At 42.8% G+C, this 24,827-nt stretch overlaps 1 protein-coding gene across 2 annotated transcripts; it reads right to left on the bottom strand.

Annotated features, from left to right (window-relative positions):
- Positions 1-232: 232 nt before the first annotated feature.
- Positions 233-20,048, bottom strand: lmbrd2b (LMBR1 domain containing 2b). 2 transcript variants are annotated; one of them, XM_021602802.2, is made up of 18 exons: positions 19,882-20,048; positions 9,467-9,674; positions 9,194-9,309; positions 8,423-8,521; positions 8,033-8,200; positions 7,622-7,832; positions 6,113-6,187; positions 5,837-5,950; positions 5,512-5,695; positions 3,023-3,204; positions 2,750-2,883; positions 2,347-2,452; positions 2,158-2,255; positions 1,851-1,954; positions 1,690-1,736; positions 1,470-1,584; positions 1,094-1,220; positions 233-933 (listed from the first exon to the last, which is right to left on the bottom strand). In XM_021602802.2, exons 2-18 carry the CDS (start codon positions 9,638-9,640, stop codon positions 870-872), a joined length of 2,118 nt encoding a protein of 705 aa, XP_021458477.1. In that variant the 5' UTR covers positions 9,641-9,674; positions 19,882-20,048; the 3' UTR covers positions 233-869. The 2 variants fall into 2 exon arrangements, with proteins under 2 accessions (XP_021458477.1, XP_036833377.1); XM_036977482.1 differs by having other exon boundaries at positions 19,963-20,033.
- Between the last annotated feature and the right edge of the window lie 4,779 nt (positions 20,049-24,827).

The raw sequence follows: 24,827 nt of genomic DNA on the forward strand, positions 1-24,827 counted from the left end.
TCTTCTGAAACTCGTCAGTCTATTCTTGTTCTGAGAAATGAAGGCTATTCCATGTGCTAACATAATTGCAAAAGAGTTTTCTAATGTTCAATTAGCCATTTTAAAATTATAAACTTGGATTAGCTAACACAACGTGCCATTGGAACACAGGAGTGATGGCTGCTGATAATGGGCCTATGAGATATTCCATTAAAAATCTGTCGTTTCCAACTACAATAGTCATTTACAACATTAACAATGTCTACACTGTATTTCTGATCAATTTCATGTTATTTTAATGGACAAAAAAAGGCTTTTCTTTCAAAAACAAGGACCTTTCTAAGTGACCCCAAACTTTTGAACGGTTGTGTATATAATGTCTCCCCCCTCCACAATATCCTTCATTAGTGTTAATTACTTATCTTCTCAACAAAAACAAAACAATTTGCTCAACCCGTCAACCAGATTTTTGAGGGAAGACACATCCCAGTGGGTATCAAATGAACAGAGGACCTTTAATAGAAATTCATGCACATAAGTAACGAATGAAATAACAAAACGGATTAACAATGATAAGCCCAAATAGGGTACAGGTTCATGCATTCATGACATGATGCACACTGGCTGGCACTGGGAGGACAGCTATCTGCCTAATGGGGAAGTGTATATTAACAGCCACTGGAGTGTTCTGACAGGCGACAAGCTATTGGAAACGAAGGGTAGCAGATACATCAGGCCAACAGTGTAGTGCGAGATAGAGGTCATGTGCTACATTCACAGAGGTTGAGAGAGCGTCTCTCCTTCGTATGGTCTTCCCTGAAAAGTGGAGGATGAAAATTAATGTGTGTTTCTAGCTTTCCTGTTCCTTCGACTTCCCCTCTCTACTTCTCTCAAACGTCATCAAAGATTCTGCTCCGTGACGAGGACATGGACAGGTACCTGCCTGGTACATGTCTGCAACATGGAGAGGCACAGTGAGCATATTGTATATGTTTAACAACACACACACACACACACGTCTGTGTTATTTGCTTACAGGTATCGACCACAGCAGAGCAGAAAATTATACTAACACACTTAATTAGATAAGAGTGGGCACTGGGGGACGTATTACCTGGTGGAACCTGCTTCAAGAGGGTCGTCTGAAAGGGTCTCTGCATTGAAGTCCAAAGGCTCTGCGTCCTGGAGAAGTTCTATAGAGTCTCTCTCTGTTCCTCTGCCAGTCCGAGAGTACTTGGCCTCTGTTGGAGGAACGACAACAGTCAATACCATTTCACTGCCTTCCGCAGTTCAATTCAGATACATGTTAGAAGGGATTTATAAAGAAAATGTGGTGTTGATATCCTCAGTGGCGTTATGATAAGCCATGACTCTACAATAGGAAACGAACCAGTGATTGATTGTTTAACAAAGCAACGTGTAAAACCTAGCCAAACTGTAGAAAAACAAGCGCAACGTAATGCAAGCAGGCTCGGCGACCATTCACTCACGTCTAGTGTTAGGGACAGTATCGGAGTAGTTGGTCTCTGTCATTTCTGCTGCTTCATTTCTAATCCTGTTCCTGGCGGTGTCTTCCCGGGTGTTACCATAGCGCTCTTTCCACTCCTAGAACACAGGCCTGACGTTACCATCTGGATCTGTTTCTTTGCAAAAAAATAACTACCAACGCACACAATAAAGGGCCATGGGAAATGAAAACTAGGCACTCGCCCTTCGTCGGTTCTCTCCATCCTCAATCCTTTGGAGCTTTCTTTTCTCTGTCAGAAACAGAGAAATCGCTAAGTACCGTTGTTCTTGTCGACAACCACACATACACAGAAAACCAAAGCCCACCCCCCTGTCAAAAGGTTTCAATTCAAGTGGTGCCAAACCTCGCCGAATGAGCTCCTTGCCCTCATCGATCAGGTCAGAGGTCATTTCATTGTCTCCCACAAACTGCTGAAAGCCCAGGAGGTTCAGACAGCGGGTGCCCAGGCTAAAGGGTTCATACAGAAACTATGAGGGTCTATCATAAATCAATACTTGTTCTTGCACAGTATGCGTGTGCGCTGATAGTCCTTCTGGGTCATTGGAGGAGTACTCCTTGTAGAACAGTAAGTTGATATCATCATGTATCCTAATATTATTGATCTACAAATGCAATTGAATTCCAAAATCTAAACAGCAGACTGGACTCACCTGAAGTAGGTAGCGATGCAGAGCAGCAATATGAGCATGGGGTAATAGATGTAGAAGCCATTAGCTATGAACGATAGGACCCTCATAGAACCCATGATCTGCAAAGGAGTAACATATCATCAACATGAGGAAAAGAACACATCAAGGAATATGTTCAATCACTGTCAGAAGGACGTGCTTGTGTCTTACAGAGGTGTAGGCCGTCTGCTCCTTCTGTTGGTGGGAGATAGCAGAGTCCATGTGGATCAGACCCAGGAAGTTCAGACACAGAGGAGGGGTCAGACGGCAGAACAGCCTAAAGAGCAACAAGACGACATTAGACATTTAACATGAAATCATGTTACATACACATATGCCAGGGGAAAAGTAAGGGATGGTATGGTCATTTTCAGTGTAGCTGTCCACATACAGTATAGCTCTGTGCACATATGCACCAAAACCAGAAAAACACACCACTTTCTGAATGTCAATTTCCTCCATTTCTACCTTATACGGTCTATGATTTCCAGAGAGGTTCTCTCTCTTTGATACTTAGCTATCCAATCAGACCCAAATTCCTCCTCTCACTGCTCTCTACCGCCCAGTCACTTACATGCCACTGAACTGCAGGCTGTAGGCGTCAGTCTGGTGGTGGGAGGCCAGGTAGTAGTAGTTGAACACTCTGATCCGGAACACAGTGGAGTAAACACAGGTGCACAGGAAGAAGATGGTGATGAAGCACGCCATCTAGTGGACAAAACAATAACCATGTGAGAAGACCGACAAGCTCCAACTGAATTATGAATACACAACAGGATGTTGATGATATCAGATACTGGTGTATTACTGTACTAATTGGTGTAACTGCTTTCTGTTGGCGTCTCACCTCAATGTACAAGTAGTTGTAGTCTCTCTCAGCGAGCTGGATGAAGACAGCGAAGAGGGAGAGGACGGGTCGGGTGCTGAAGAAGGTGCACTCAGACCACACCACGGCCACAGAAAACAGAGACAACACCACAGCCAGCAGCCGGTAGAACCAATGTTTCAGCAGGCACTCCCAGTACCACTCTGGAGAAGAACAAGATACAAACACACAAGGATCTTAAGACGTTCAGAAACATCCCAAATGATAAGCGGAATGGAAGACTAGACAGGGTAAGACCCATAAAAAAAATGTTGTCTCCCCAGCGCATCACCGGGGGCGGGCTGTCTGCTCTCCAGGACACCTGCAGCGCCGATGTCACAGGAGGGCCAAGGGGATCATCGGGGATGGCAGCCACCCGGGCCACTACCTGTTGATCCCGCTGTCGTCCGGAGGGAGGGGGCAGTAAAGATGCATTGAAGCTAGGACCGAGAGACTGAGGGACAGGGGCCATCGGACTGTTGAATGGCCATCGCTGGCACATTGGAGGCTGCTGCCCTATATACATAGACTTTAAAATCGCTGGCCGCTTTAATAGTGGAACACTAGTCACTGATGATGTTTACATATTTTGCAATGCTCATCTCATACAGTGCCTTGCGAAAGTATTCGGCCCCCTTGAACTTTGCGACCTTTTGCCACATTTCAGGCTTCAAACATAAATATATAAAACTGTATTTTTTTGTGAAGAATCAACAACAAGTGGGACACAATCATGAAGTGGAACGACATTTATTGGATATTTCAAACTTTTTTAACAAATTAAAAACTGAAAAATTGGGCGTGCAAAATTATTCAGCCCCCTAAAGTGAATACTTTGTAGCGCCACCTTTTGCTGCGATTACAGCTGTAAGTCGCTTGGGGTATGTCTCTATCAGTTTTGCACATCGAGAGACTGAAATTTTTTCCCATTCCTCCTTGCAAAACAGCTCGAGCTCAGTGAGGTTGGATGGAGAGCATTTGTGAACAGCAGTTTTCAGTTCTTTCCACAGATTCTCGATTGGATTCAGGTCTGGACTTTGACTTGGCCATTCTAACACCTGGATATGTTTATTTTTGAACCATTCCATTGTAGATTTTGCTTTATGTTTTGGATCATTGTCTTGTTGGAAGACAAATCTCCATCCCAGTCTCAGGTCTTTTGCAGACTCCATCAGGTTTTCTTCCAGAATGGTCCTGTATTTGGCTCCATCCATCTTCCCATCAATTTTAACCATCTTCCCTGTCCCTGCTGAAGAAAAGCAGGCCCAAACCATGATGCTGCCACCACCATGTTTGACAGTGGGGATGGTGTGTTCAGGGTGTTGCTTTTACGCGAAACATAACATTTTGCATTGTTGCCAAAAAGTTCAATTTTGGTTTCATCTGACCAGAGCACCTTCTTCCACATGTTTGGTGTGTCTCCCAGGTGGCTTGTGGCAAACTTTAAACAACACTTTTTATGGATATGGCTTTCTTCTTGCCACTCTTCCATAAAGGCCAGCTTTGTGCAATATACGACTGATTGTTGTCCTATGGACAGAGTCTCCCACCTCAGCTGTAGATCTCTGCAGTTCATCCAGAGTGATCATGGGCCTCTTGGCTGCATCTCTGATCAGTCTTCTCCTTGTATGAGCTGAAAGTTGAGGGACGGCCAGGTCTTGGTAGATTTGCAGTGGTCTGATACTCCTTCCATTTCAATATTATCGCTTGCACAGTGCTCCTTGGGATGTTTAAAGCTTGGGAAATCTTTTTGTATCCAAATCCGGCTTTAAACTTCTTCACAACAGTATCTCGGACCTGCCTGGTGTGTTCCTTGTTCTTCATGATGCTCTCTGCGCTTTTAACGGACCTCTGAGACTATCTCAGTGCAGGTACATTTATACGGAGACTTGATTACACACAGGTGGATTGTATTTATCATCATTAGTCATTTAGGTCAACATTGGATCATTCAGAGATCCTCACTGAACTTCTGGAGAGAGTTTGCTACACTGAAAGTAAAGGGGCTGAATAATTTTGCACGCCCAATTTTTCAGTTTTTGATATGTTAAAAAAGTTTGAAATATCCAATAAATGTCGTTCCACTTCATGATTGTGTCCGACTTGTTGTTGATTCTTCACAAAAAAATACAGTTTTATATCTATATGTTTGAAGCCTGAAATGTGGCAAAAGGTCGCAAAGTTCAAGGGGGCCGAATACTTTCGCAAGGCACTGTATGTGAATGCTGTGTTCTTTCCTGTTCCTGTTCCGCTGTATCTTGGTCGGTGCTGCTCTGACATTGCTCGCCCAAATATTTGTATATTCTTGGTTCCATTCCTTTACTTTAGATTTGAGTGTGTTGTGAAATTGTTGGATATTACTTGTTAGATACTACTGCACTGTTAGAGCGAGAAACACAAGCATTTCGCTACACCCGCAATAACATCTGCTAAACAAGTGTATGTGACCAATACAATTTGATGTGACCCACCTACGGTAGGAGTGTAAAAGTATCGGCTGAGCCAGCTAGTTGGTTCTGTGGAGGGGAAGCTGCGGACAAACTGGTGGGCTGAGCTGGTCTCATTCTTCGCCACGTCCTCCAGGTGCATAGCCTGCTGCAGGAGGATCAGCCACTGGACACGGGTCCGGTTGTGTCTCTGCACTGCGTAAATTACCTGACCATTCACAAAAATAACCACATCAGTCTGATTTAACCACAATTGAATATAATATAGCTACTGGATATATCAGTACAAGAAGGTAAACACAATGAAATACTTAAGTGAAAAGCCTTGTAATATATTTCTTCATTTTACTTGTTTGTGAAGCTTCACCAGGCTCTTCTCACTGGGATAGGTGTTCTGTTTGTCATCAAAGTCCTCATAGTCATCCATGTTTCTGCCCATCTTCTCCTGGTAGTCCACAGGGCACTAAGGGAGAAAATTTGTGTGTTAGGATTAACAAAAATGCGCCCGTCTTTCTCAGGCCACGTCACATTCCTCACTTGTTTAATCCTGTGTTGGGGCTCCATCTATTCTTCACTAAGAATGTGCAAATTGTTTCTTTCCTCGTGAAGCTCCTTTAAATCTTACCTTTCTAAGAACAGTATCAATGTACTTCCTCAGTGGGTGGTTGTACTTGATGGATTCTTGGACCTTTCGCACTTCCTAAAACAGATCCACAAAAAAAAAAAAAAAACCTTTTTGAATTACTCTGCCATTTTTTAAGTCATGCCATGTCCCCACATGTCCTTGACTTTCCTAAATAAGTCTATAAAATCATACATAAATGAGATAAGCAGTTTCAAGAGGACACCGCGAGTCATTCACTGGCAGTCAGCCTGCGTAGCTGATGGCCCATCGAAACTACACCTAACAAATAAATTCACACATAGAATAAGGGAGTTAGCCTAAAGACGAGATTAAATTGACAATAGTCTGATGGGTGAGAATATTATAAATTGTATATGAAGAATCTGATGCAATATATTTCAACTGTTCTGCCTGCGCATTTGGAACCGGTCACCGGACCTGCTGTTTACGACTCTCTCTCTACCGCACCTGCTGTCTCTAACTCTGAATGATTGGCTATGAAAAGCCAACTGACATTTACTCCTGAGGTGCTGACCTGTTGCACCCTCTACAACCACTGTGATAATTATTATTTGACCCTGCTGGTCATCTATGAACGTTTGAACATCTTGGCCATGTTCTGTTATAATCTCCACCCGACACAGCCAGAAGAGGACTTGCCACCCCTCATAGCCTGGTTCCACTCTAGGTTTCTTCCTCGGTTCCAGCCTTTCTAGGGAGTTTTTCCTAGCCACCGTGCTTCTACATCTTCTTTGCTTGTCATTTGGGGTTTTAGGCTGGGTTTCTGTACAGCACTTTGTGACATCGGCTGATGTAAAAAGGGCTTTATAAATACATTTGATTGATTGATGCACAGCGGGGCTTGGAATTGACACAAAGGCAGGTAAACAGAGCGCCAAAAAGTGACTTTTTCAAATGATGTCTATATAGTATCAGAAAGAGCATATTCTGTAGTTTCCAAATTACCTATCATTGCCAAAACAACCCTTGAGCTCTATAAAAAAATATATATAACTTTTTGGGAGAATTACCAAGATTCCATGCGCTCCCCACGTGAACTCGCAACACTCACAGTAATATATTTAAATTCAAAATGCTATTTTGTTCTTTTTCAATGCTTTTATTCAAAATTCAAAATGTTCCTTAAGACCAGCTTGTAATGAATGAATGATATTTGTGGTGATGTTTATTTAAATGGTTTTTAACACAAATTGTGTCGTTTGTGTTTTTTTCCTTTGTATGGTCTACAGTTCTTTGAAATTATTTTGTGTTCTAATGTTATAAACACAACCAAATGATATTTTTTGCGATAGCATACTGTATATAAAATGTATTTATTAGACTGTTAGAATGTTGACGTTCAAAAGAAGCGTCATTGGCCCGAAGGGGGGGGGGGGGGGTCAAACGAGGCCAGGCTTTTCTAGTGTTAAACACAATTTAACTCAGTTTCTAAGACACAGAGCACACTAAACTTTCCATTTCATAGTGAGAGCAGGAAGTATTCCCTACCTCCATGACATCCTCTAGGTTCTCCTGTGCATCAGCCTTCTCTGTCATCAGCTTGGCTGCCTTGAAGTAGGTCTTGATGAGCAGGTGTCCCCGCCGCGAGGCGTTCCAATAGGAGCGCGGAATCTCCACCAGGCCGTAACCCAGCAACAGCACCAGCAGGAACAGACCCCAGGTGTTGGCTGCAGTGATGCCTATTGTCTGCAGCTCATACCTGAGAGAAGCAGGTAGACAGACCAAACCAGATTTACGTGAGACGAAGACAAACATGGTTCCTCCTAATTACCCTTCCATGTTTGCACCGAGTTGTGTAGAATACAAATGAGGTGAAATACGGAATATTAAACTTTTTTTTTGTGTAGTCAACAGCACACTTTCCAAACCACAAATTTGTCCATGTTGCGGTGCACTCACCAGGAGAGGTGCCACTGAGGATGAACGGCCACGTAGATAAGCAGTGAGCCGAAGATGAGCAGGTACGTTCCGTAATAAATGGCATTCTCTATCAGTGCAGTCTTTATTTTCCCAGTGATGGAAAAGCCCCCTGAGCGTGCATAGGACTGCATGAAGGGCAGCAGCAGCCTGCAAGAACATAAACATCTGGAGTAAGGCAGGTGTACTAGAATATGTGAATTAAGAGAACATCTCTATAGGGACAGATGTGGGTGATTGGCTTAGTGAAGAAAGACTGTCAGTCAAACTAAAATTAACTCGGGCAGACAATTCCTGTCCCAAGTCCTTGTCAGTCTAGTGTTTCCAGTACAAGTACATACAACACCATGCAAATTCTGCTCTAAACCTCACCAGGTGAGACACTGAGAGGTCCAGTAAACAACTCTCCAGAACACAGGCATGATTCCATCTGGAATGTAGCTCCATGGCTTGTAACACACCTTTAGAACACTGTCAAGGAAAACACAAAGTGTTAATATGTAAGCAAACTTGGGGAAATAAAGCTTACGCTATACTGATTATACACCGAGTTAGTTATACACCGAGTTAAATGTTTTGTACACTCAGTGTATACTGTGCTGGTGACCTATTTAAGATGAATCAAAACATTGAAACTGGAGCAAAGTACACGAACATTGATCTTCATATTTAAACCATGGAACTCCAATGTTTGCCTTGTATAAACTATTAGGGTAACATGTCAGACTGGGGGGAAAAAACACTTTACATAACGATGAGCAAAACTAAAAAGGACCCGATGTAGTCAACATTTCATGGTAGGAAGAGGCTGGACTTTTACAAGTGAAATTAGATTACATCTAGCTGTTGCAAATAAGTGTGTGTGACAACAGATACACAAAACCTGTCTTGTAAATCTGATTTAGACGAGCCTCTGCAAAACCTCTGGTTTGAGAAGAGAGCTGAAATACAGTGTCATGTTTGAAATTACAGCAGTGGTTACTGCTTTCTGGCTGGGCCCCTCATCCCTGGTCTTTGGTAACCAGGGTACGCTGGCGTTTTGTTCAACCAAATCCTGACCTTTGACCTATCATGTCATTACCCTGAATGCTGAACCAAATCCTATTACACATGAACATTTGATGACACCCTAGGCACTCTAACCTTTTAGTGGCAGTGGCCATAGTTGAGTTTCCTGCTGTTTGATTGGATAGCAGTGGGATCACAGGGAGTACAGCGGGATGTTCCTCATGATCAATCTTACACTGCTTGTAGATTGTCTGAAAGGTCAAACACACAGGAAGACATCAGAGAGGTACGCAAACACACATACACCACAAAGTTAATGGTCACCATTTTGATCCAGGTTTTTTGTCAAAGGGAATGGATAAGATGAGGCTTCAGTGTGTGGTGAATGTGTTCAATAATAGTACTAACCGTGCTGATGTCCAGAGGAAGAATGAAGACGATGAGGAAACACAGGTACCAGGCCAGCAAGGTGCCAAACAGCACCATCCTCTGCTGCTTACGGAAGTCTGCATAGCGATGCAGCAGGAACAGAGCCAGGAAGAACACCACCACTATCTCAATGCCCAGCGCAGCCCCACTCATCCTGCCTCTCTTACCGCTCTCTCAACGGCAGTCACTGAAAAGAGAGAAAGTTTTAGATTCAATCCCTAGAAGTTATATAGACTAGAGGCTGTGAAAGAGAAATGCCATATTCACTACCTAATATCATATTAATTCATTTAAAATTTGCTTTCAGGGTTCTTCCCCGGATTCTTTTAATGAGGTGGTGCTGCTGCGTATAGCCGGGGGGGGACTGTAACCACCATTTCCTGCAATCTAGGGCAAACAATTGCCTTATATGATAACATATGTTACCAGTCCACAAGGTGGCCCAGCACCTCTAACATTCCTTTGGAGAAAACGCTGGCTTTTCTTACACTGAAGAAATTAATCAAAAATTTAATTATAGTAATAAAAACAATCCAAAACACAGAACATAGTAAGCAGACATCAATCAAAGCTATATACAGGTGTTGTCAGATCCAGTGGACAGTAGAACAGAATTAACGGAGGTCCTTGAAAGCTTTTCTGAACAGCTCAGTCTTGAGCTGAGCCTTAAATGAGCCCAGAGACTCTGCAGCCCTGACAATGACTAGAAGTCTGTTCCACAGCCGTGTCACCCATAGTATTTAGTCTGCTGTGGGGCTGCTGAAGGGAGATAGACCTGGAGGAGTGAAGGTGTGTGTGGGGCAGGAGGGTAGAATGAGGAGTGAGGACAGACAGATTCTTGGGTACAGAGTTTCTCTCTTGTCAGTCACTGAGAGTAACTAAACTAGCCCATGTGGGCTAACATGTTTTAGATTGGTAAGTTAGGCTTGTGGCCAGATAACTCAACTTGTAGTAATCATGGTGGAATTACCGACCGGGGGGCCCCCATTGATTTTCTTAGCAAACATTTCTCTCCACCATCTGGCAAAATGAGTAGAATTGCATGAAATGAACTCTAAAACTTCTCTCTGTTGTCAAGAGGGGGGCCATTAAATTGTTTTTCTTGGAAGATGGGGAAGGTGAGCTCTTAAAGACGACTGGAAGGGCTCCAGTAGGTTGTGAGTGGCCAGATGGTGTTGATGGGCGTACTCAGGAAGGGCTGGTTGGAGATAGGCCTGTGGTTCTGGATGTCGTCATGGTCAGATCCTAATAAAATGGAGATCTTAAGAAAAAAATAAAGCTCCAGCCTTTTTAAGTACGGATTTGACTGAGGCGAGTTTGAGCTGAGGAGGGACACATCCAGTGATGAGGGATTGTTGATGATTTCTGTGAAGAAAGGCTCCAGAGCAGGTAAGCAGGTGTTGACCAGGGAGGTGGGGAATAGGGTCAAGTGAATAAGTGGTGGGCCTCATGGCCTCACTGTCCTAACCAGCTTGGTTACATCAGCTGCAGTGTCTATGGTGAAGGTGGAGAACCTGGACTCAGGAAGCGTAGATCAACTAAGGGGCTGGATGGGACAGGATGGTGTTGAGGTTTTCAATTTTGCTTTGGAAGAAGCCCAGGTATTGATTGCAGCGTTCTGAGGAGAGCAGGGTTTGGGGTTTTGAGACTCCTAAACTGAATGGAGCATAGGCCTCTAAAGTGTGACCAATGTGGTTGCATATGCGGCCAAAGATTTTGCTGTGCGACCAGGAGTATTATTTTGGGATCACTGTGTGACAGTGGAGGCTCCTCAGAGGAGGAAAATGTAAAGATGGTAAAACGTTTAAAAAGTAATTATTTTAGATAAAACTATACTGAATATAAATCGCATCACCAAACAATTGGTTAAAACACTATTTTGCAAAGAAAGTGTACAGTAAACTCAACAGCACTCTATAGCAGCATGGTGTAGCCGGAGGACAGCTAGCTTCCGTCCTACTCTGGGTACATTGACCTCAATAGAAAACATAGGAGGCTCATGGTTTTCACCCCTCCCATAGACATACACAGTAATTATGACAACTTCCAGAGGACCTCCTCCATCCTATCAGAGCTCTTGCAGCATGAACTGACATATTTTCCACCCAATCAAGTTTTAGAGAAATAATCCAGTACTGAAAGCATATGCTACAGCTAGCTAGCACTGCAGTGTATAACATGTGGTGAGTAATTGACTCAGAGTGAGAAAGACAATAGCTTTCTTAGTAATAGTATTTATTCCTCAATGAAGGAGAAGCAAGAGAGAAATATAGAGATTGTAAAAATGTCTCACTTTCAGTTTCACTTAGCTAGCAAATACAGGTAGCTAGTTTAGCCTACTGAAACACCCTGCTCAAACAGAGCAATGCTATATTGGCTAGCTGGCTATGACTATCCAACACAACACTGGAACTCTTCTAAGTCAAGGTAAGCTTTTGGTATTACTAATTTATTGCCACCGGGGCCCGCCGGTATAACTGCTTACTGATTGTACACTAATGTTACTGCATGATTGCAGCAGGTTTACTAACAAGTTAGTTATATTAGCTATGCTGACTATGACGTTACTTTAGCTAATATGGTGACAATGATGTAGGCTGTGTGTAGAGCTTGGAAAGGTTTTTTCGCCTGGTCACATACAGCTGATGTGTTGTGCATTGAAGTCCACAAGTGAAGGGACAAGGTGAGAGGAGGAGAACTCATAAAAGGAATACTATGTGGTTGCTATGAACTAAGTTCACTTTCAAAAAAAATATTAAACGGAAGCAAACGGGGATAAACATACCTGAATGTGTCCAATAGAAACTCTCGTTTGCAACGGTTGGACTAATGATTACACCCTATATCAGCAAGATGCTGGCAAGTGTGCAAGGCAGTATTTAATGTCACTGTCGCCTCAAATTTGTCTCTCGACCTGTGTGCACCTACGTTGTAAACTTTCATTCATAGGCTGGGTTTTAGCAACCTCATGATGGCTATATATAGTCATAGCTGTGTACATTCCCCCTCAAGCAAACACCAAGACAGCCCTCAAGGAACTTCACTGGACTCATATTACTCCAGTGCTAGCCTCCCTACACTGGCTTCCTGTCAAGGCAAGGGCTGATTTCAAGGTTTTACTGCTAACCTACAAAGCATTACATGTGCTTGCTCCAACCAATCTTTCCGATTTGGTCCTGCCGTACATACCTAGACGTACGCTACGGTAACAAGACGCAGGCCTCCTTACGGTCCCTAGAATTTCGAAGCAAACAGCTGGAGGAAGGGCTTTCTCCTATAGAGCTTCATTTTTATGGAATGGTCTGCCTATCCATGTGAGAGACGTAGACTCGGTCTCAACCTTTAAGTCTTTATTGAAGACTCATCTCTTCAGTAGGTCCTATGATTGAGTGAAGTCTGGCCCTCTCTCTCTGAGGACCTGAGCCCTAGGACCATGCCTCAGGACTACCTGGCCTGATGACTCCTTGCTGTCCCCAGTCCACCTGGCCGTGCTGCTGCTCCAGTTTCAACTGTTCTGCCTGCAGACCTTGCTACCTGTCCCAGACCTTCTGTTTTCAACTCTCTAGAGACAGCAGGAGCAGTAGAGATACTCTGAATGATTGGCTATGAAAAGCCAAATGACATTTACTCCTGAGGTGCTGAGCTGTTGCACCCTCTACAACCACTGTGATGATTATTATTTGACCCTGCTGGACATTTATGAACATCTTGGCCATGTTCTGTTATAATCTCCACCCGGCACAGCCAGAAGAGGACTGGCCACCCCTCATAGCCTGGTTCCTCTAGGTTTCTTCCTAGGTTCCTGCCTTTCTAGGGAGATTTTCCTGGCCACCATGCTTCTCCACCGCATTTAACCATGGAAAGAGGTCTGGAAATATGGCTGCGTATAGTTATTCCCTCCGTAAGGCAATCAAACAAGCGAAATGCCGGTACAGAGACAAGGTGGAGTCGCAATTCAACGACTCAGACACGAGACATATGTGGCAGGGTCTACAGGAAATCACGGACTACAAAAACAGCCTGTTTCATGGACACCGACGTCATGCTTCCAGACAAACTAAACACTTTCCTTGCCCACTTTGAGGATAATACAGTGCCACCGTCGCGGCTCGCTAACATCGACTACAGCTCAGCATTCAACACCATAGTACCCTCCAAGGCCGCCTTTCGTTCCAGTTCTCTGCTGCCTGTGACTGGAACGAATTGCAAAAATCGCTGAAGTTGGAGACTTTTATCTCCCTCACCAACTTCAAACATCTGCTATCTGAGCAGCTAACCGATCGCTGCAGCTGTACATAGTCTATCGGTAAATAGCCCACCCAATGTTTACCTACCTCATCCCCATACTGTTTTTATTTATTTACTTTTCTACTCTTTTGCACACCAATATCTCTCTCTACCTGTACATGACCATCTGATCATTTATCACTAGTGTTAATCTTCAAAATTGTAATTATTTGCCTACCTCCTCATGCCTTTTGCACACAATGTATATAGACTCTCTTTTTTTCTACTGTGTTATTGACTTGTTTATTGTTTACTCCATGTGTAACTCTGTGTTGTCTGTTCACACTGCTATGCTTTATCTTGGCCAGGTCGCAGTTGCAAATGAGAACTTGTTCTCAACTAGCCTATCTGGTTAAATAAAGCTGAAATAAAAAAATAAAATAAAAATCATCAAGCTGGAGGCCCTGGGTCTCAACCCCACCCTGTGCAATTGGGTCCTGGACTTTGACGGGGCGCCCCCAGGTGGTGAAGGTAGGAAACAACATCTCCCCTTCGCTGACCCTCAACACTGGGGCCCCACATGGGTGAGTGCTCAGCCCTCTCCTGTAGTCCCTGTTCACCCACGACTGCGTGGCCATGCATGCCTCCAACTCAATCATCAAGTTTGCAGACAACACAACAGTACTGGGCTTGATTACCAACAACGACACAGCCTACAGGAACGAGGTGAGGGCACTCGGAGTGTGGTGTCAGGAAAACAAACTCTCACTCAACGTCAACAAAACAAAGGAGATGATCGTGGACTTCAGAAAACAGCAGAGGGAGCACCCCCTATCCACATCGAAGGGACAGCAGTGGGAATACCAAGGTGGAAAGTGAAGTTCCTCGGCGTACACATCACAGACAAACTGAAATGGTCCACCCACACAGACAGTGTGATGAAGAAGACGCAACAGCGCCTCTTCAACCTCAGGAGGCTGAAGAAATTTGGCTCGTCACCCAAAACCCTGACAGGACGCACAATCGAGAGCAACCTGTCGGGCTGTATCACAGGCTGGTACAACAACGGCACCGCCCTCAACCGCAAGGCTCTCCAGAGGGTGGTGCGGGGGGCAAACTACCTGCCCTCCAGGACATCTGCAGCACCTGATGTCATTGGAAGGCCAAAAGATCATCAAGGACAACAACCACCCAAGCCACTGCCTGTTCACCCCGCTACCATCCAGAAGGCGAGGTCAGTACAGGTACATCAAAGCTGGGACTGAGAGATTGAAAAACAGCTTCTATCTCAAGAGGCTGCTGCCTACATTGAGACCCAATCACTGGACACTTAAATCAATTGATCACTAATAACTTTAAATAATGCCACTTTAATAATGTTTCCAGTGGCAAGAAAAAGTATGTGAACCCTTTGGAATGACCTGGATTTCTGCATAAAATTTGATCTGATCTTCAGTCACTACAATGGACAAACACAGTGTGCTTAAACTAACACAGAAATTATTATAGTTTTTCTTGTCTATATTGAATACATCATTTAAACATTCACAGTGTAGGGTGGAAAAAGTATATGAGCCCCTAGGCTAATGACTTCTCCAAAAACTAATTGGAGTCAGGAGTCAGCTAACCTGGATTCCAATCAATGAGACGAGATTGGAGATGTTGGTTAGAGCTGCCTTGCCCTATAAAAACAAACTCAAATCTTGAGTTTTCTATTCACAAGAAGCATTGCCTGATGTGAACCATGCCTCAAACAAAAAAGATCTCAGAAGACCTAAGATTAATATTTGTCGACTTGCATAAGGCTGGAAAGGGTTACAAAAGTATCTCTAAAAGCCTTGATGTTCATCAGTCCACGGTAAGAAAAATGGTTTTTAATGGAGAAAGTTCAGTGCTGTTGCTACTCTCCCTAGGAGTGACTGTCCTGCAAAGATGACTGACTGTAAGAGCACAACGCAGAATGCTCAATGAGGTTAAGAAGAATCCTAGCGTGTCAGTTAAAGACTTACAGAAATCTCTGGAATATGCTAACATCTCTTGACGAGTCTACAATATGTTAAACACTAAACAAGAATTGTGTTCATGGGAGGACACCATGGAAGAAGCCACTGCTGTCGCAAAAGAGCATCTGATGTTCCACAGCGCTACTGCCAAAAATTCTGTGGACAGATGAAACTAAAGTTGTGTTGTTTGGAAGGAACACACAACAATATGTGTGGAGAAAAAAAAGGCACACCACACCAACATCAAAACCTCATCCCAACTGTAAAATATGGTGGAGGGAGCATCATGGTTTGGGGGTGCTTTGCTGCCTCAGAGCCTGGACAGCTTGCTATCAGACGGAAAAATGAATTCCCAAGTTTATCAAGACATTTTGGAAGAGAATGTAAGGCTATCTGTCCATTAATTGAAGCTCAACAGAAGTTAGGTGATGCAACAGGACAACAACCCATTAGACAGAAGTAAATCAACAACAGAATGGCTTGAACAGTATTTGTAATAAGGTAATTTGTAATAATGACAATTACAACAATACTGAATGAACACTTATTTGAACTTAATATAATACATCAATAAAATCAATTTAGCCTCAAGTAAATAATGAAACATGTTCAATTTGGTTTAAATAATGCAAAAACAAAGTATTGGAGAAGAAAGTAAAAGTGCAATATGTGCTATGTAAGAAAGCTAACGTTTCAGTTCCTTGCTTAGAACATGAGAACATATGAAAGCTGGTGGTTCCTTTTAACATGAGTCTTCAATATTCCCAGGTAAGAAGTTTTAGGTTGTAGTTATTATAGGGATTATAGGACTATTTCCCTCTATACCATTTGTATTTCATTAACCTTTGACTATTGGATGTTCTTATTAGGCACTTTAGTATTGCCAGTGTAACAGTATAGCTTCCGTCCCTCTCCTCCCTGGGCTCGAACCAGCAACACAATGACAACAGCCACCGTCGAAGCAGCGTTACCCAAGCAGAGCAAGGGGAACAACTACTAGAAGGCTCAGAGCAAGTGACGTTTGAAACGCTATTAGTGCGCGCTAACTAGCTAGCCATTTCACTTCGGTTACACCAGCCTCATCTCGGGAGTTGATAGGCTTGAAGTCATAAACAGCGCAATGCTTGACGCACAAGGAGGAGCTGCTGGCAAAACGCAGGAAAGTGCTGTTTGAATGAATGTTTACGTGCCTGCTTCTGCCTACCACCGCTCAGTCAGATACTTGTATGCTTGTATGCTCAGTCAGATTATATGCAACGCAGAACACGCTAGATAATATCTAGTAATATCATCAACCATGTGTAGTTAACTAGTGATTATGATTGATTGTTTTTTTATAAGATAAGTTTAATGCTAGCTAGCAACTTACCTTGGCTTACTGCATTCGCGTAACAGGCAGGCAGTCTCCTTGTGGAGTGCAACGAGAGAGAGGCAGGTCGTTATTGCGTTGGACTAGTTAACTGTAAGGTCGCAAGATTGGATCCCCCGAGCTGACAAGGTGAAAATCTGTCTTTCTGCCCCTGAACAAGGCAGTTAACCCACCGTTCCTAGGCCGTCATTGAAAATAAGAATGGGTTCTTAACTGACTTGCCTAGTTAAATAAAAGGTATCCAAAAAAAAAAAAAAAAAAAAAAAAATACAGATTTCCAATTGTTATGAAAACTTGAAATCGGCCCTAATTTATCTGCCATTCCGATTAATCGGTCAACCTCTACTACGGAATGCTTTCTACACCTTGTAGACTGCATGCCCCGAGGGCGGGCGCGGGGGGGCAACTGAATATTAGGAAGTTGTTCCTCATGTTTAGTATACTCGGTGTATAGCATATGTTCAGTTTGAGAAGGAGAGAGCTAACATGAAGTGGAGGATCAGAGCTAAACTTACATAGCTTGCTACTGCTATAATTAATTTGATTAAAAACAGTGTTTCTTGCACATGATGTATTTATCAGAGTTATTGACCTCACAATAAGCCAGATGAGTAACTTACATTGTGGTGCTGAAACGTGAAGCAGCAGCCGCGCGTCACAATCAATCACTAACGGACAGCAGGCCAATTCGAGTAGGCATAATTCATATAAACCGTCTTCATTTTAAATTAGACTTTGCTAACAACAAGAGGTCTTTGTGTTGGAGCCTATATCTTTCTATTATGAGGTAGGCCTACCTGTTTGACAGACTATTAGGCTATAGGCTGCTATATCCATAGATTTGTCGGTCAGTTCCTCCACCCACCATGCACTCTTTAAATGCCCTACCTCCATATCAGGGCTGTTAAGTTAAAACCAAGACTTGAATTGAGAAAGTATGCCATAGGACTACCTTTAATTAAAGAAAATGGCAAAAGGCATAGGCCTACCCCTTGTTAGCTTAAAATTTAGAAGAAAATAAAACGGATCCGTTTTAATAAAGTAATCCATAACAGCGCTTTGGTCCGCAATGATTTATGCTAGAAACAAGCTGTAAAATACCCGGGAAAGAAGTGACTCCGATGCATAAAGTGATGTCTTTTTAACATTTCTTTAACATTGAGAGGCTGAACTACAACCTTCTATAACAGAAAAGACAAAAAAAATAATTTGCTTGGTAAGTAATCTAATTCCATCACTATTCAATTTCTGTACAATAGAAGATGTTTACACCCAGCCAGCTTTTAGTGAAACACTTGTGACCTCGTGAAGCAACAGAAGAGTAGCCTGCAGTTAAAGCTTACATTTTTCTGCGTTGGTAGACCTAACTTTTGAAAGTACCAGGCTCAGATTCCTAATGATGTCTCAGATTATTTTTTTTTTTTTAAATTTTATCCCCTTTTTCTTTTTACGATCTTATCTCTTTGCTGCAACCCCAACGGGCTCGGGAGAGGCGATGGTAGGGTCATGCGTCCTCCGAAACTTGACCCGCCAAACCGCGCTTCTTAAATAACCGCTCGCTTAACCCGGAAGCCAGCTCCACCAATGTGTCGGAGGAAACATTGTTCAACTGACGACCGAAGTCAGCCTGCAGGCACCAGGCCCGCCACAAGTAGTCCCTAGAGCTCAGTGAACCAAGTAAAGTCCTCCCCGGCCAAACCCTCCCCTAACCTGGACGACGCTGGGCCAATTGTGCACCGCCTTATGGGACTCCTATGGGATCGAACCCCAGGCTGTAGTGACGCCGCAACACTGTTTTAATCTGCAATAGGACATTTTTTCTCGGACCTGCAAATATGATGATAGATTCATGCAATGATTTTACTATAAAGGATATGTTTCCACCCATACTGTGGTCTGCGAACCCACAACCTTCTGGCCCGCAGCCCTGTGTACCATCAAAATCCATGTAATGCTTACATCCACAGTTTCTAATGATGCATTTCTAAGGAGACATGTTTTCTACTATCCAATTTGTTTTAATTATTATTTGGGTTATATAGGGGAAGGTCACTTTCAAGCATTCAGGGAGGGTTTAGGTAAAATATAGGGAGGGCCATCCATTTAAATTTCTGAAGAGGTCCGATTTTCTCCATGGAACCATTATAAATAACAGTCACTCCCTAATCTCTAGAAAAATGGAAAGGCATAGGCCTACCCCTTGTTAGCTTAACATTTTGAAGATAATAAAACGGATCCGTTTTAATAAAGTAATCCATAACAGCGCTTGGAACAGCGACCGTGCATGGAAACATAAAATCCCTCAAATGAGCAGAGAGCGCCGCCTTGCTTGCTAACTAGCTAATTCTACACATTGGCCGTGTTCGAGAGCATCAAAACCGTGATGTATGATGGGTAAATTGTGACTGACTGACTGATCTACAAACAATATTGAGTGGTTATTTAGAATGCAAGGTGATGTGTAGATCAGAGTCAGTCTCGACCTGACTTAAAGTCGGCTCGGCTGCAATGTCGAACGCGCCCAACGTTTTAGCTGGTATGTCAGCTCACATTACAATTCAATAACAAAACAAACAAAGATGCTTCCACACTTGTTAAACAAAAATCTAACTTGTCAAACCAAATTAACATCAACGCTTCAATTGTCTTATTTATTTATCGCATTTTGGGCCGCGATGAAATATTAATAGCAAACGACCTGTCAAAAATACTCAATTATAGCTAGCATTAGCTAACCTCGACTCGCGAACAAACGGTCTTTGTAGCTAACTACATACGCTAAAATAGTATCTTACCTTCGTTTTTGTTTCGAATATACGGTTAGAATTATAGCCAAAATCCCAGCTATGATCATGTAAAATACAACCACTGTGTACCATGTAAGAATTAGCGTCACATCCTTGGTTCTTCCTGGTCTGCGTTATGGCAGCTGAGGATGATGGGAAGTGTACGCGTTTCTAACATGTTTTGTCTCAAAGTACCTTTGAGCTAAAATACTATGGACTACATATACAGGAACCAATAATGAAGTCAGAGAGAGCCACGTCTTTCAAAATGACAACGCAAACAAAAATAAAAGTTGGAAAGAAGGAAACATTAAAATCACTCAAAATCAGTATGACTATGTTCTTATTCCAGATCAGAATCACATTTATTCGGTTAATATATTTACACATACCCAGAATTTTTATTGGTGATATGGTGCTGCTAGCAGTATACAACATATAGAGACAGAAACAGAGAGGAATTTATACAGCTCTCTATGTTCACTTATCATTTTTGTATGTAATGTATATAAACTTTGTGTAAATTCCTCTGTCTGTTTCTGTCTCTATACGTTGTCTGGGATGGCACAGTAGAGAGGAGCCTGGAGAGAAATGGGGGAGGGTGGAGTTGGTAGTAGATTGGGGGATGGGGGGTAGTAACCTGAGAGTTGAGAGTATTTTGTGATTCGAAACTGCAATAGAACTGATTCAGTTTTTTCAGCAGTAGGAGTCGCCTGCTATATGGGGGCTTTGTGTTTGTAACTGGTGCACTTTTGAAGCCCTCTCCAGACAGATGAGCTCGAGAAATGTTTCAACTCTAAAATGTATAGAAAGAACTATAATGCATAGTTGTAAACATGTTTTGAGACGATATTGTTTGTTTACATTTACTTTGTTTACAAATATTGGAGTAAAACAAGCATATATTTTGGGTTCTAATGGGTTACGACAGTTGAACTAAGCTCCACTATGTTCTTCAAGAATCAATGGGTATATAGAATATATATATACAAAACTATGTGGACACCCCTTCAAATGAGTGGATTCGACTATTTCAGCCACACCTGTTGCTGGCAGGTGTATAAAATTGAGCACACAGCCATGCAATCTCCATAGAAACATTGGCATTAGAATGACCCGTAATGAAGAACTCAGTGACTTTCAACGTGACACTGTCATAGGATGCCACCTTTCCAACAAGTCTGTTCGTCACATTTCTGCCCTGCTAGAGCTACCCTGATCAACTGTAAGTGCTGTTATTGTGAAGTGGAAACATCTAGGAGCAACAACGGCTCAGATGGGAAGTGGTAGGCCACACAAGCTCACAGAACAGAACTGATGAGTGCTGAAGCTCGTAGCGCGTAAAAATCGTCTGTCCTCAGTTGCAGCAAACTGCCACTGGAAGCAATATCAGCACAATAACTGTTCGTCAGGAGCCTCGGGAAATGGGTTTCCATGGCCGAGCAGCCGCACACAAGCCTAAGATAACTATGCACAATGCCAAGCGTTGGCTGGAGTGGTGTAAACTCGTCGCCATTGGACTCTAGAGCAGTGAAAACACGTTCTCTGGCGTGATGAACCACGCATCACTATCTGGCAGTCAGACAGACAAATCTGGGTTTGGCAGATTCAAGGAGAACGCCACCTGCTCGAATGCATAGAGCCAACTGTAAAGTTTGGTGGAGGAAGAATTATGGTCTGGGGCAGTTTTTCATGGTTCAGGCTAGGCCCCTTTAGTTCCAGTGAAGGGAAATCTTAACGCTTCCTGTTTCCTCATTACAAAGCTCCCGAGGTCCATACAGCAATGGTTTGTCGTGATCGGTGTGGAAGGACTTGACTGGCAGGCCGACTGAATTGGAAGACCGACTGCCCGACCTTGTGGCTGAATGGAAGCAAGTCCCCTCAGCAATGTTCCAACATCTAGGGGAAAGCATTCCCAAAATCGTGTAGGCTGTTATAACAGCAAAGAGGGGACCAACTCTATATTAATGCACATGATTTTGGAATGAGATGTTTGACGAGCAGGTATCCAAATACTTCTGACCATGTAGTATATATATACGGTACCCGTCAAAAGTTTAGACACATCAAGGGTTTTCTTTATTTTGACAATTTTCTACATTGTAGAATAATAGTGAAGACATCAAATCTATGAAAAAACATTTATGGAATCATGTAGTAACCAAAAACATGTTAAACAAATATTTTAGATTCTTCAAAGTAGCCACCCTTTGCCTTGATGACAGCTTTGCACACTCCCAGCTTCACCTGGAATGCTTTTCCAACAAGCTTGAAAGATTTCCCACATATGCTGACACTTGTTGGCTGCTTCTCGTTCACTCTGCGGTCCCAATCGTCCCAAACCATCTCAATTGGGTTGAGGTTGGTTGATTGTGGTGGCCAGGTCATCTGATGAAGCACTCCATCACTCTCCTTCTTGGTCAAATAGCCCTTACACAGACTGGAGGTGTGTTGTGAGACGCCGCACAAGTCCTCAACTGACAGCTTTATTAAATAGTACCCGCAAAACACCAGTCTCAACGTCAACAGTGAAGTGGCGACTCCGGGATGAGTTCCTCTGCCCAGTGTCTGTGTTCTTTTGCCCATCTTAATATTTTATTTTTATTGGCCAGTCTAAGACATGGCTTTGTCTTTACAACTCTGCCTAGAAGGCCACCATCCCGGGGTCACCTCTTCACTGTTGACATTGAGACTGGTGTTTTGCGGGTACTATTTAAGGAAGCTGCCAGTTGAGGACTTGTGAGGCGTCTGTTTCTCAAACTAGACACTCTAATGTACTTGTCCTCTTGCTTAATTGTGCACCGGGGCCTCCCACTCCTCTTTCTATTCTGGTTAGAGCCAGTTTGTGCTGTTCTGTGAAGGAAGTAGTACACAGCGGTGTACGAGATCTTCAGTTTCTTGGCAATTTCTCGCATGGAATAGCCTTCATTTCTCAAAACAAGAACAGACGAGTTTCACGAGTTTCAGAAGAAAGTCGTTTGTTTCTGGCCATTTTGAGCCTGTTATCGAACCCACAAATGCTGATGCTCCAGATACTCAACTACTCTAAAGAAGGGCAGTTTTATTGCTTCTGTAAATCAGCACAACAGTTTTTAGCTCTACTTACATCAATAAAAAATGGTTTTCTAATGATCAATTAGCCTTTTAAAATTATAAACTTGGATTAGCTAACACAACATGACATTGGAACACAGGAGTGATGGTTGCTGATAATGGGCCTCTGTTTGCCTATGTAGATAATTCCATTAAAACATCTGCCATTTCCAGCTACAATAGTCATTTACAACATTATCAATGTCAACAACATGATCAATGTCTACTGTAGTTCTGATAAATGTGATAGTATTTTAATGGACAAAAAATTTGCTTTTCTTTCAAAAACAAGGACATTTCTAAGTAACCCCAAACTTTTGAACAGTTGCGTATATACAGTGACTTGCGAAAGTGTTCGGCCCCCTTGAACTTTGCGACCTTTTGCCACATTTCAGGCTTCAAACATAAGATATAAAACTGTATTTTTTGTGAAGAATCAACAACAAGTGGGACACAATCATGAAGTGGAACGACATTTATTGGATATTTCAAACTTTTTTAACAAATCAAAAACTGAAAAACTGGGCGTGCAAAATTATTCAGCCCCTTTACTTTCAGTGCAGCAAACTCTCTCCAGAAGTTCAGTGAGGATCTCTGAATGATCCAATGTTGACCTAAATGACTAATGATGATAAATACAATCCACCTGTGTGTAATCAAGTCTCCGTATAAATGCACCTGCACTGTGATAGTCTCAGAGGTCCGTCAAAAGCGCAGAGAGCATCATGAAGAACAAGGAACACACCAGGCAGGTCCGAGATACTGTTGTGAAGAAGTTTAAAGCCGGATTTGGATACAAAAAGATTTCCCAAGCTTTAAACATCCCAAGGAGCACTGTGCAAGCGATAATATTGAAATGGAAGGAGTATCAGACCACTGCAAATCTACCAAGACCTGGCCGTCCCTCTAAACTTTCAGCTCATACAAGGAGAAGACTGATCAGAGATGCAGCCAAGAGGCCCATGATCACTCTGGATGAACTGCAGAGATCTACAGCTGAGGTGGGAGACTCTGTCCATAGGACAACAATCAGTCGTATATTGCACAAATCTGGCCTTTATGGAAGAGTGACAAGAAGAAAGCCATTTCTTAAACATATCCATAAAAAGTGTTGTTTAAAGTTTGCCACAAGCCACCTGGGAGACACACCAAACATGTGGAAGATGGTCAGATGAAACCAAAATTGAACTTTTTGGCAACAATGCAAAATGTTATGTTTGGCGTAAAAGCAACACAGCTCATCACCCTGAACACACCATCCCCACTGTCAAACATGGTGGTGGCAGCATCATGGTTTGGGCCTGCTTTTCTTCAGTAGGGACAGGGAAGATGGTTAAAATTGATGGGAAGATGGATGGAGCCAAATACAGGACCATTCTGGAAGAAAACCTGATGGAGTCTGCAAAAGACCTTAGACTGGGACGGAGATTTGTCTTCCAACAAGACAATGATCCAAAACATAAAGCAAAATCTACAATGGAATGGTTCAAAAATAAACATATCCAGGTGTTAGAATGGCCAAGTCAAAGTCCAGACCTGAATCCAATCGAGAATCTGTGGAAAGAACTGAAAACTGCTGTTCACAAATGCTCTCCATCCAACCTCACTGAGCTCGAGCTGTTTTGCAAGGAGGAATGGGAAAAAATTCAGTCTCTCGATGTGCAAAACTGATAGAGACATACCCCAAGCGACTTACAGCTGTAATCACAGCAAAAGGTGGCTCTACAAAGTATTAACTTAAGGGGGCTGAATAATTTTGTACGCCCAATTCTTCAGTTTTTGATTTGTTAAAAAAGTTTGAAATATCCAATAAATGTCGTTCCACTTCATGATTGTGTCCCACTTGTTGTTGATTCTTCACA

Source organism: Oncorhynchus mykiss, chromosome 5 (genome assembly GCF_013265735.2).
Source record: "Oncorhynchus mykiss isolate Arlee chromosome 5, USDA_OmykA_1.1, whole genome shotgun sequence".
NCBI lineage: Eukaryota > Metazoa > Chordata > Actinopteri > Salmoniformes > Salmonidae > Oncorhynchus > Oncorhynchus mykiss.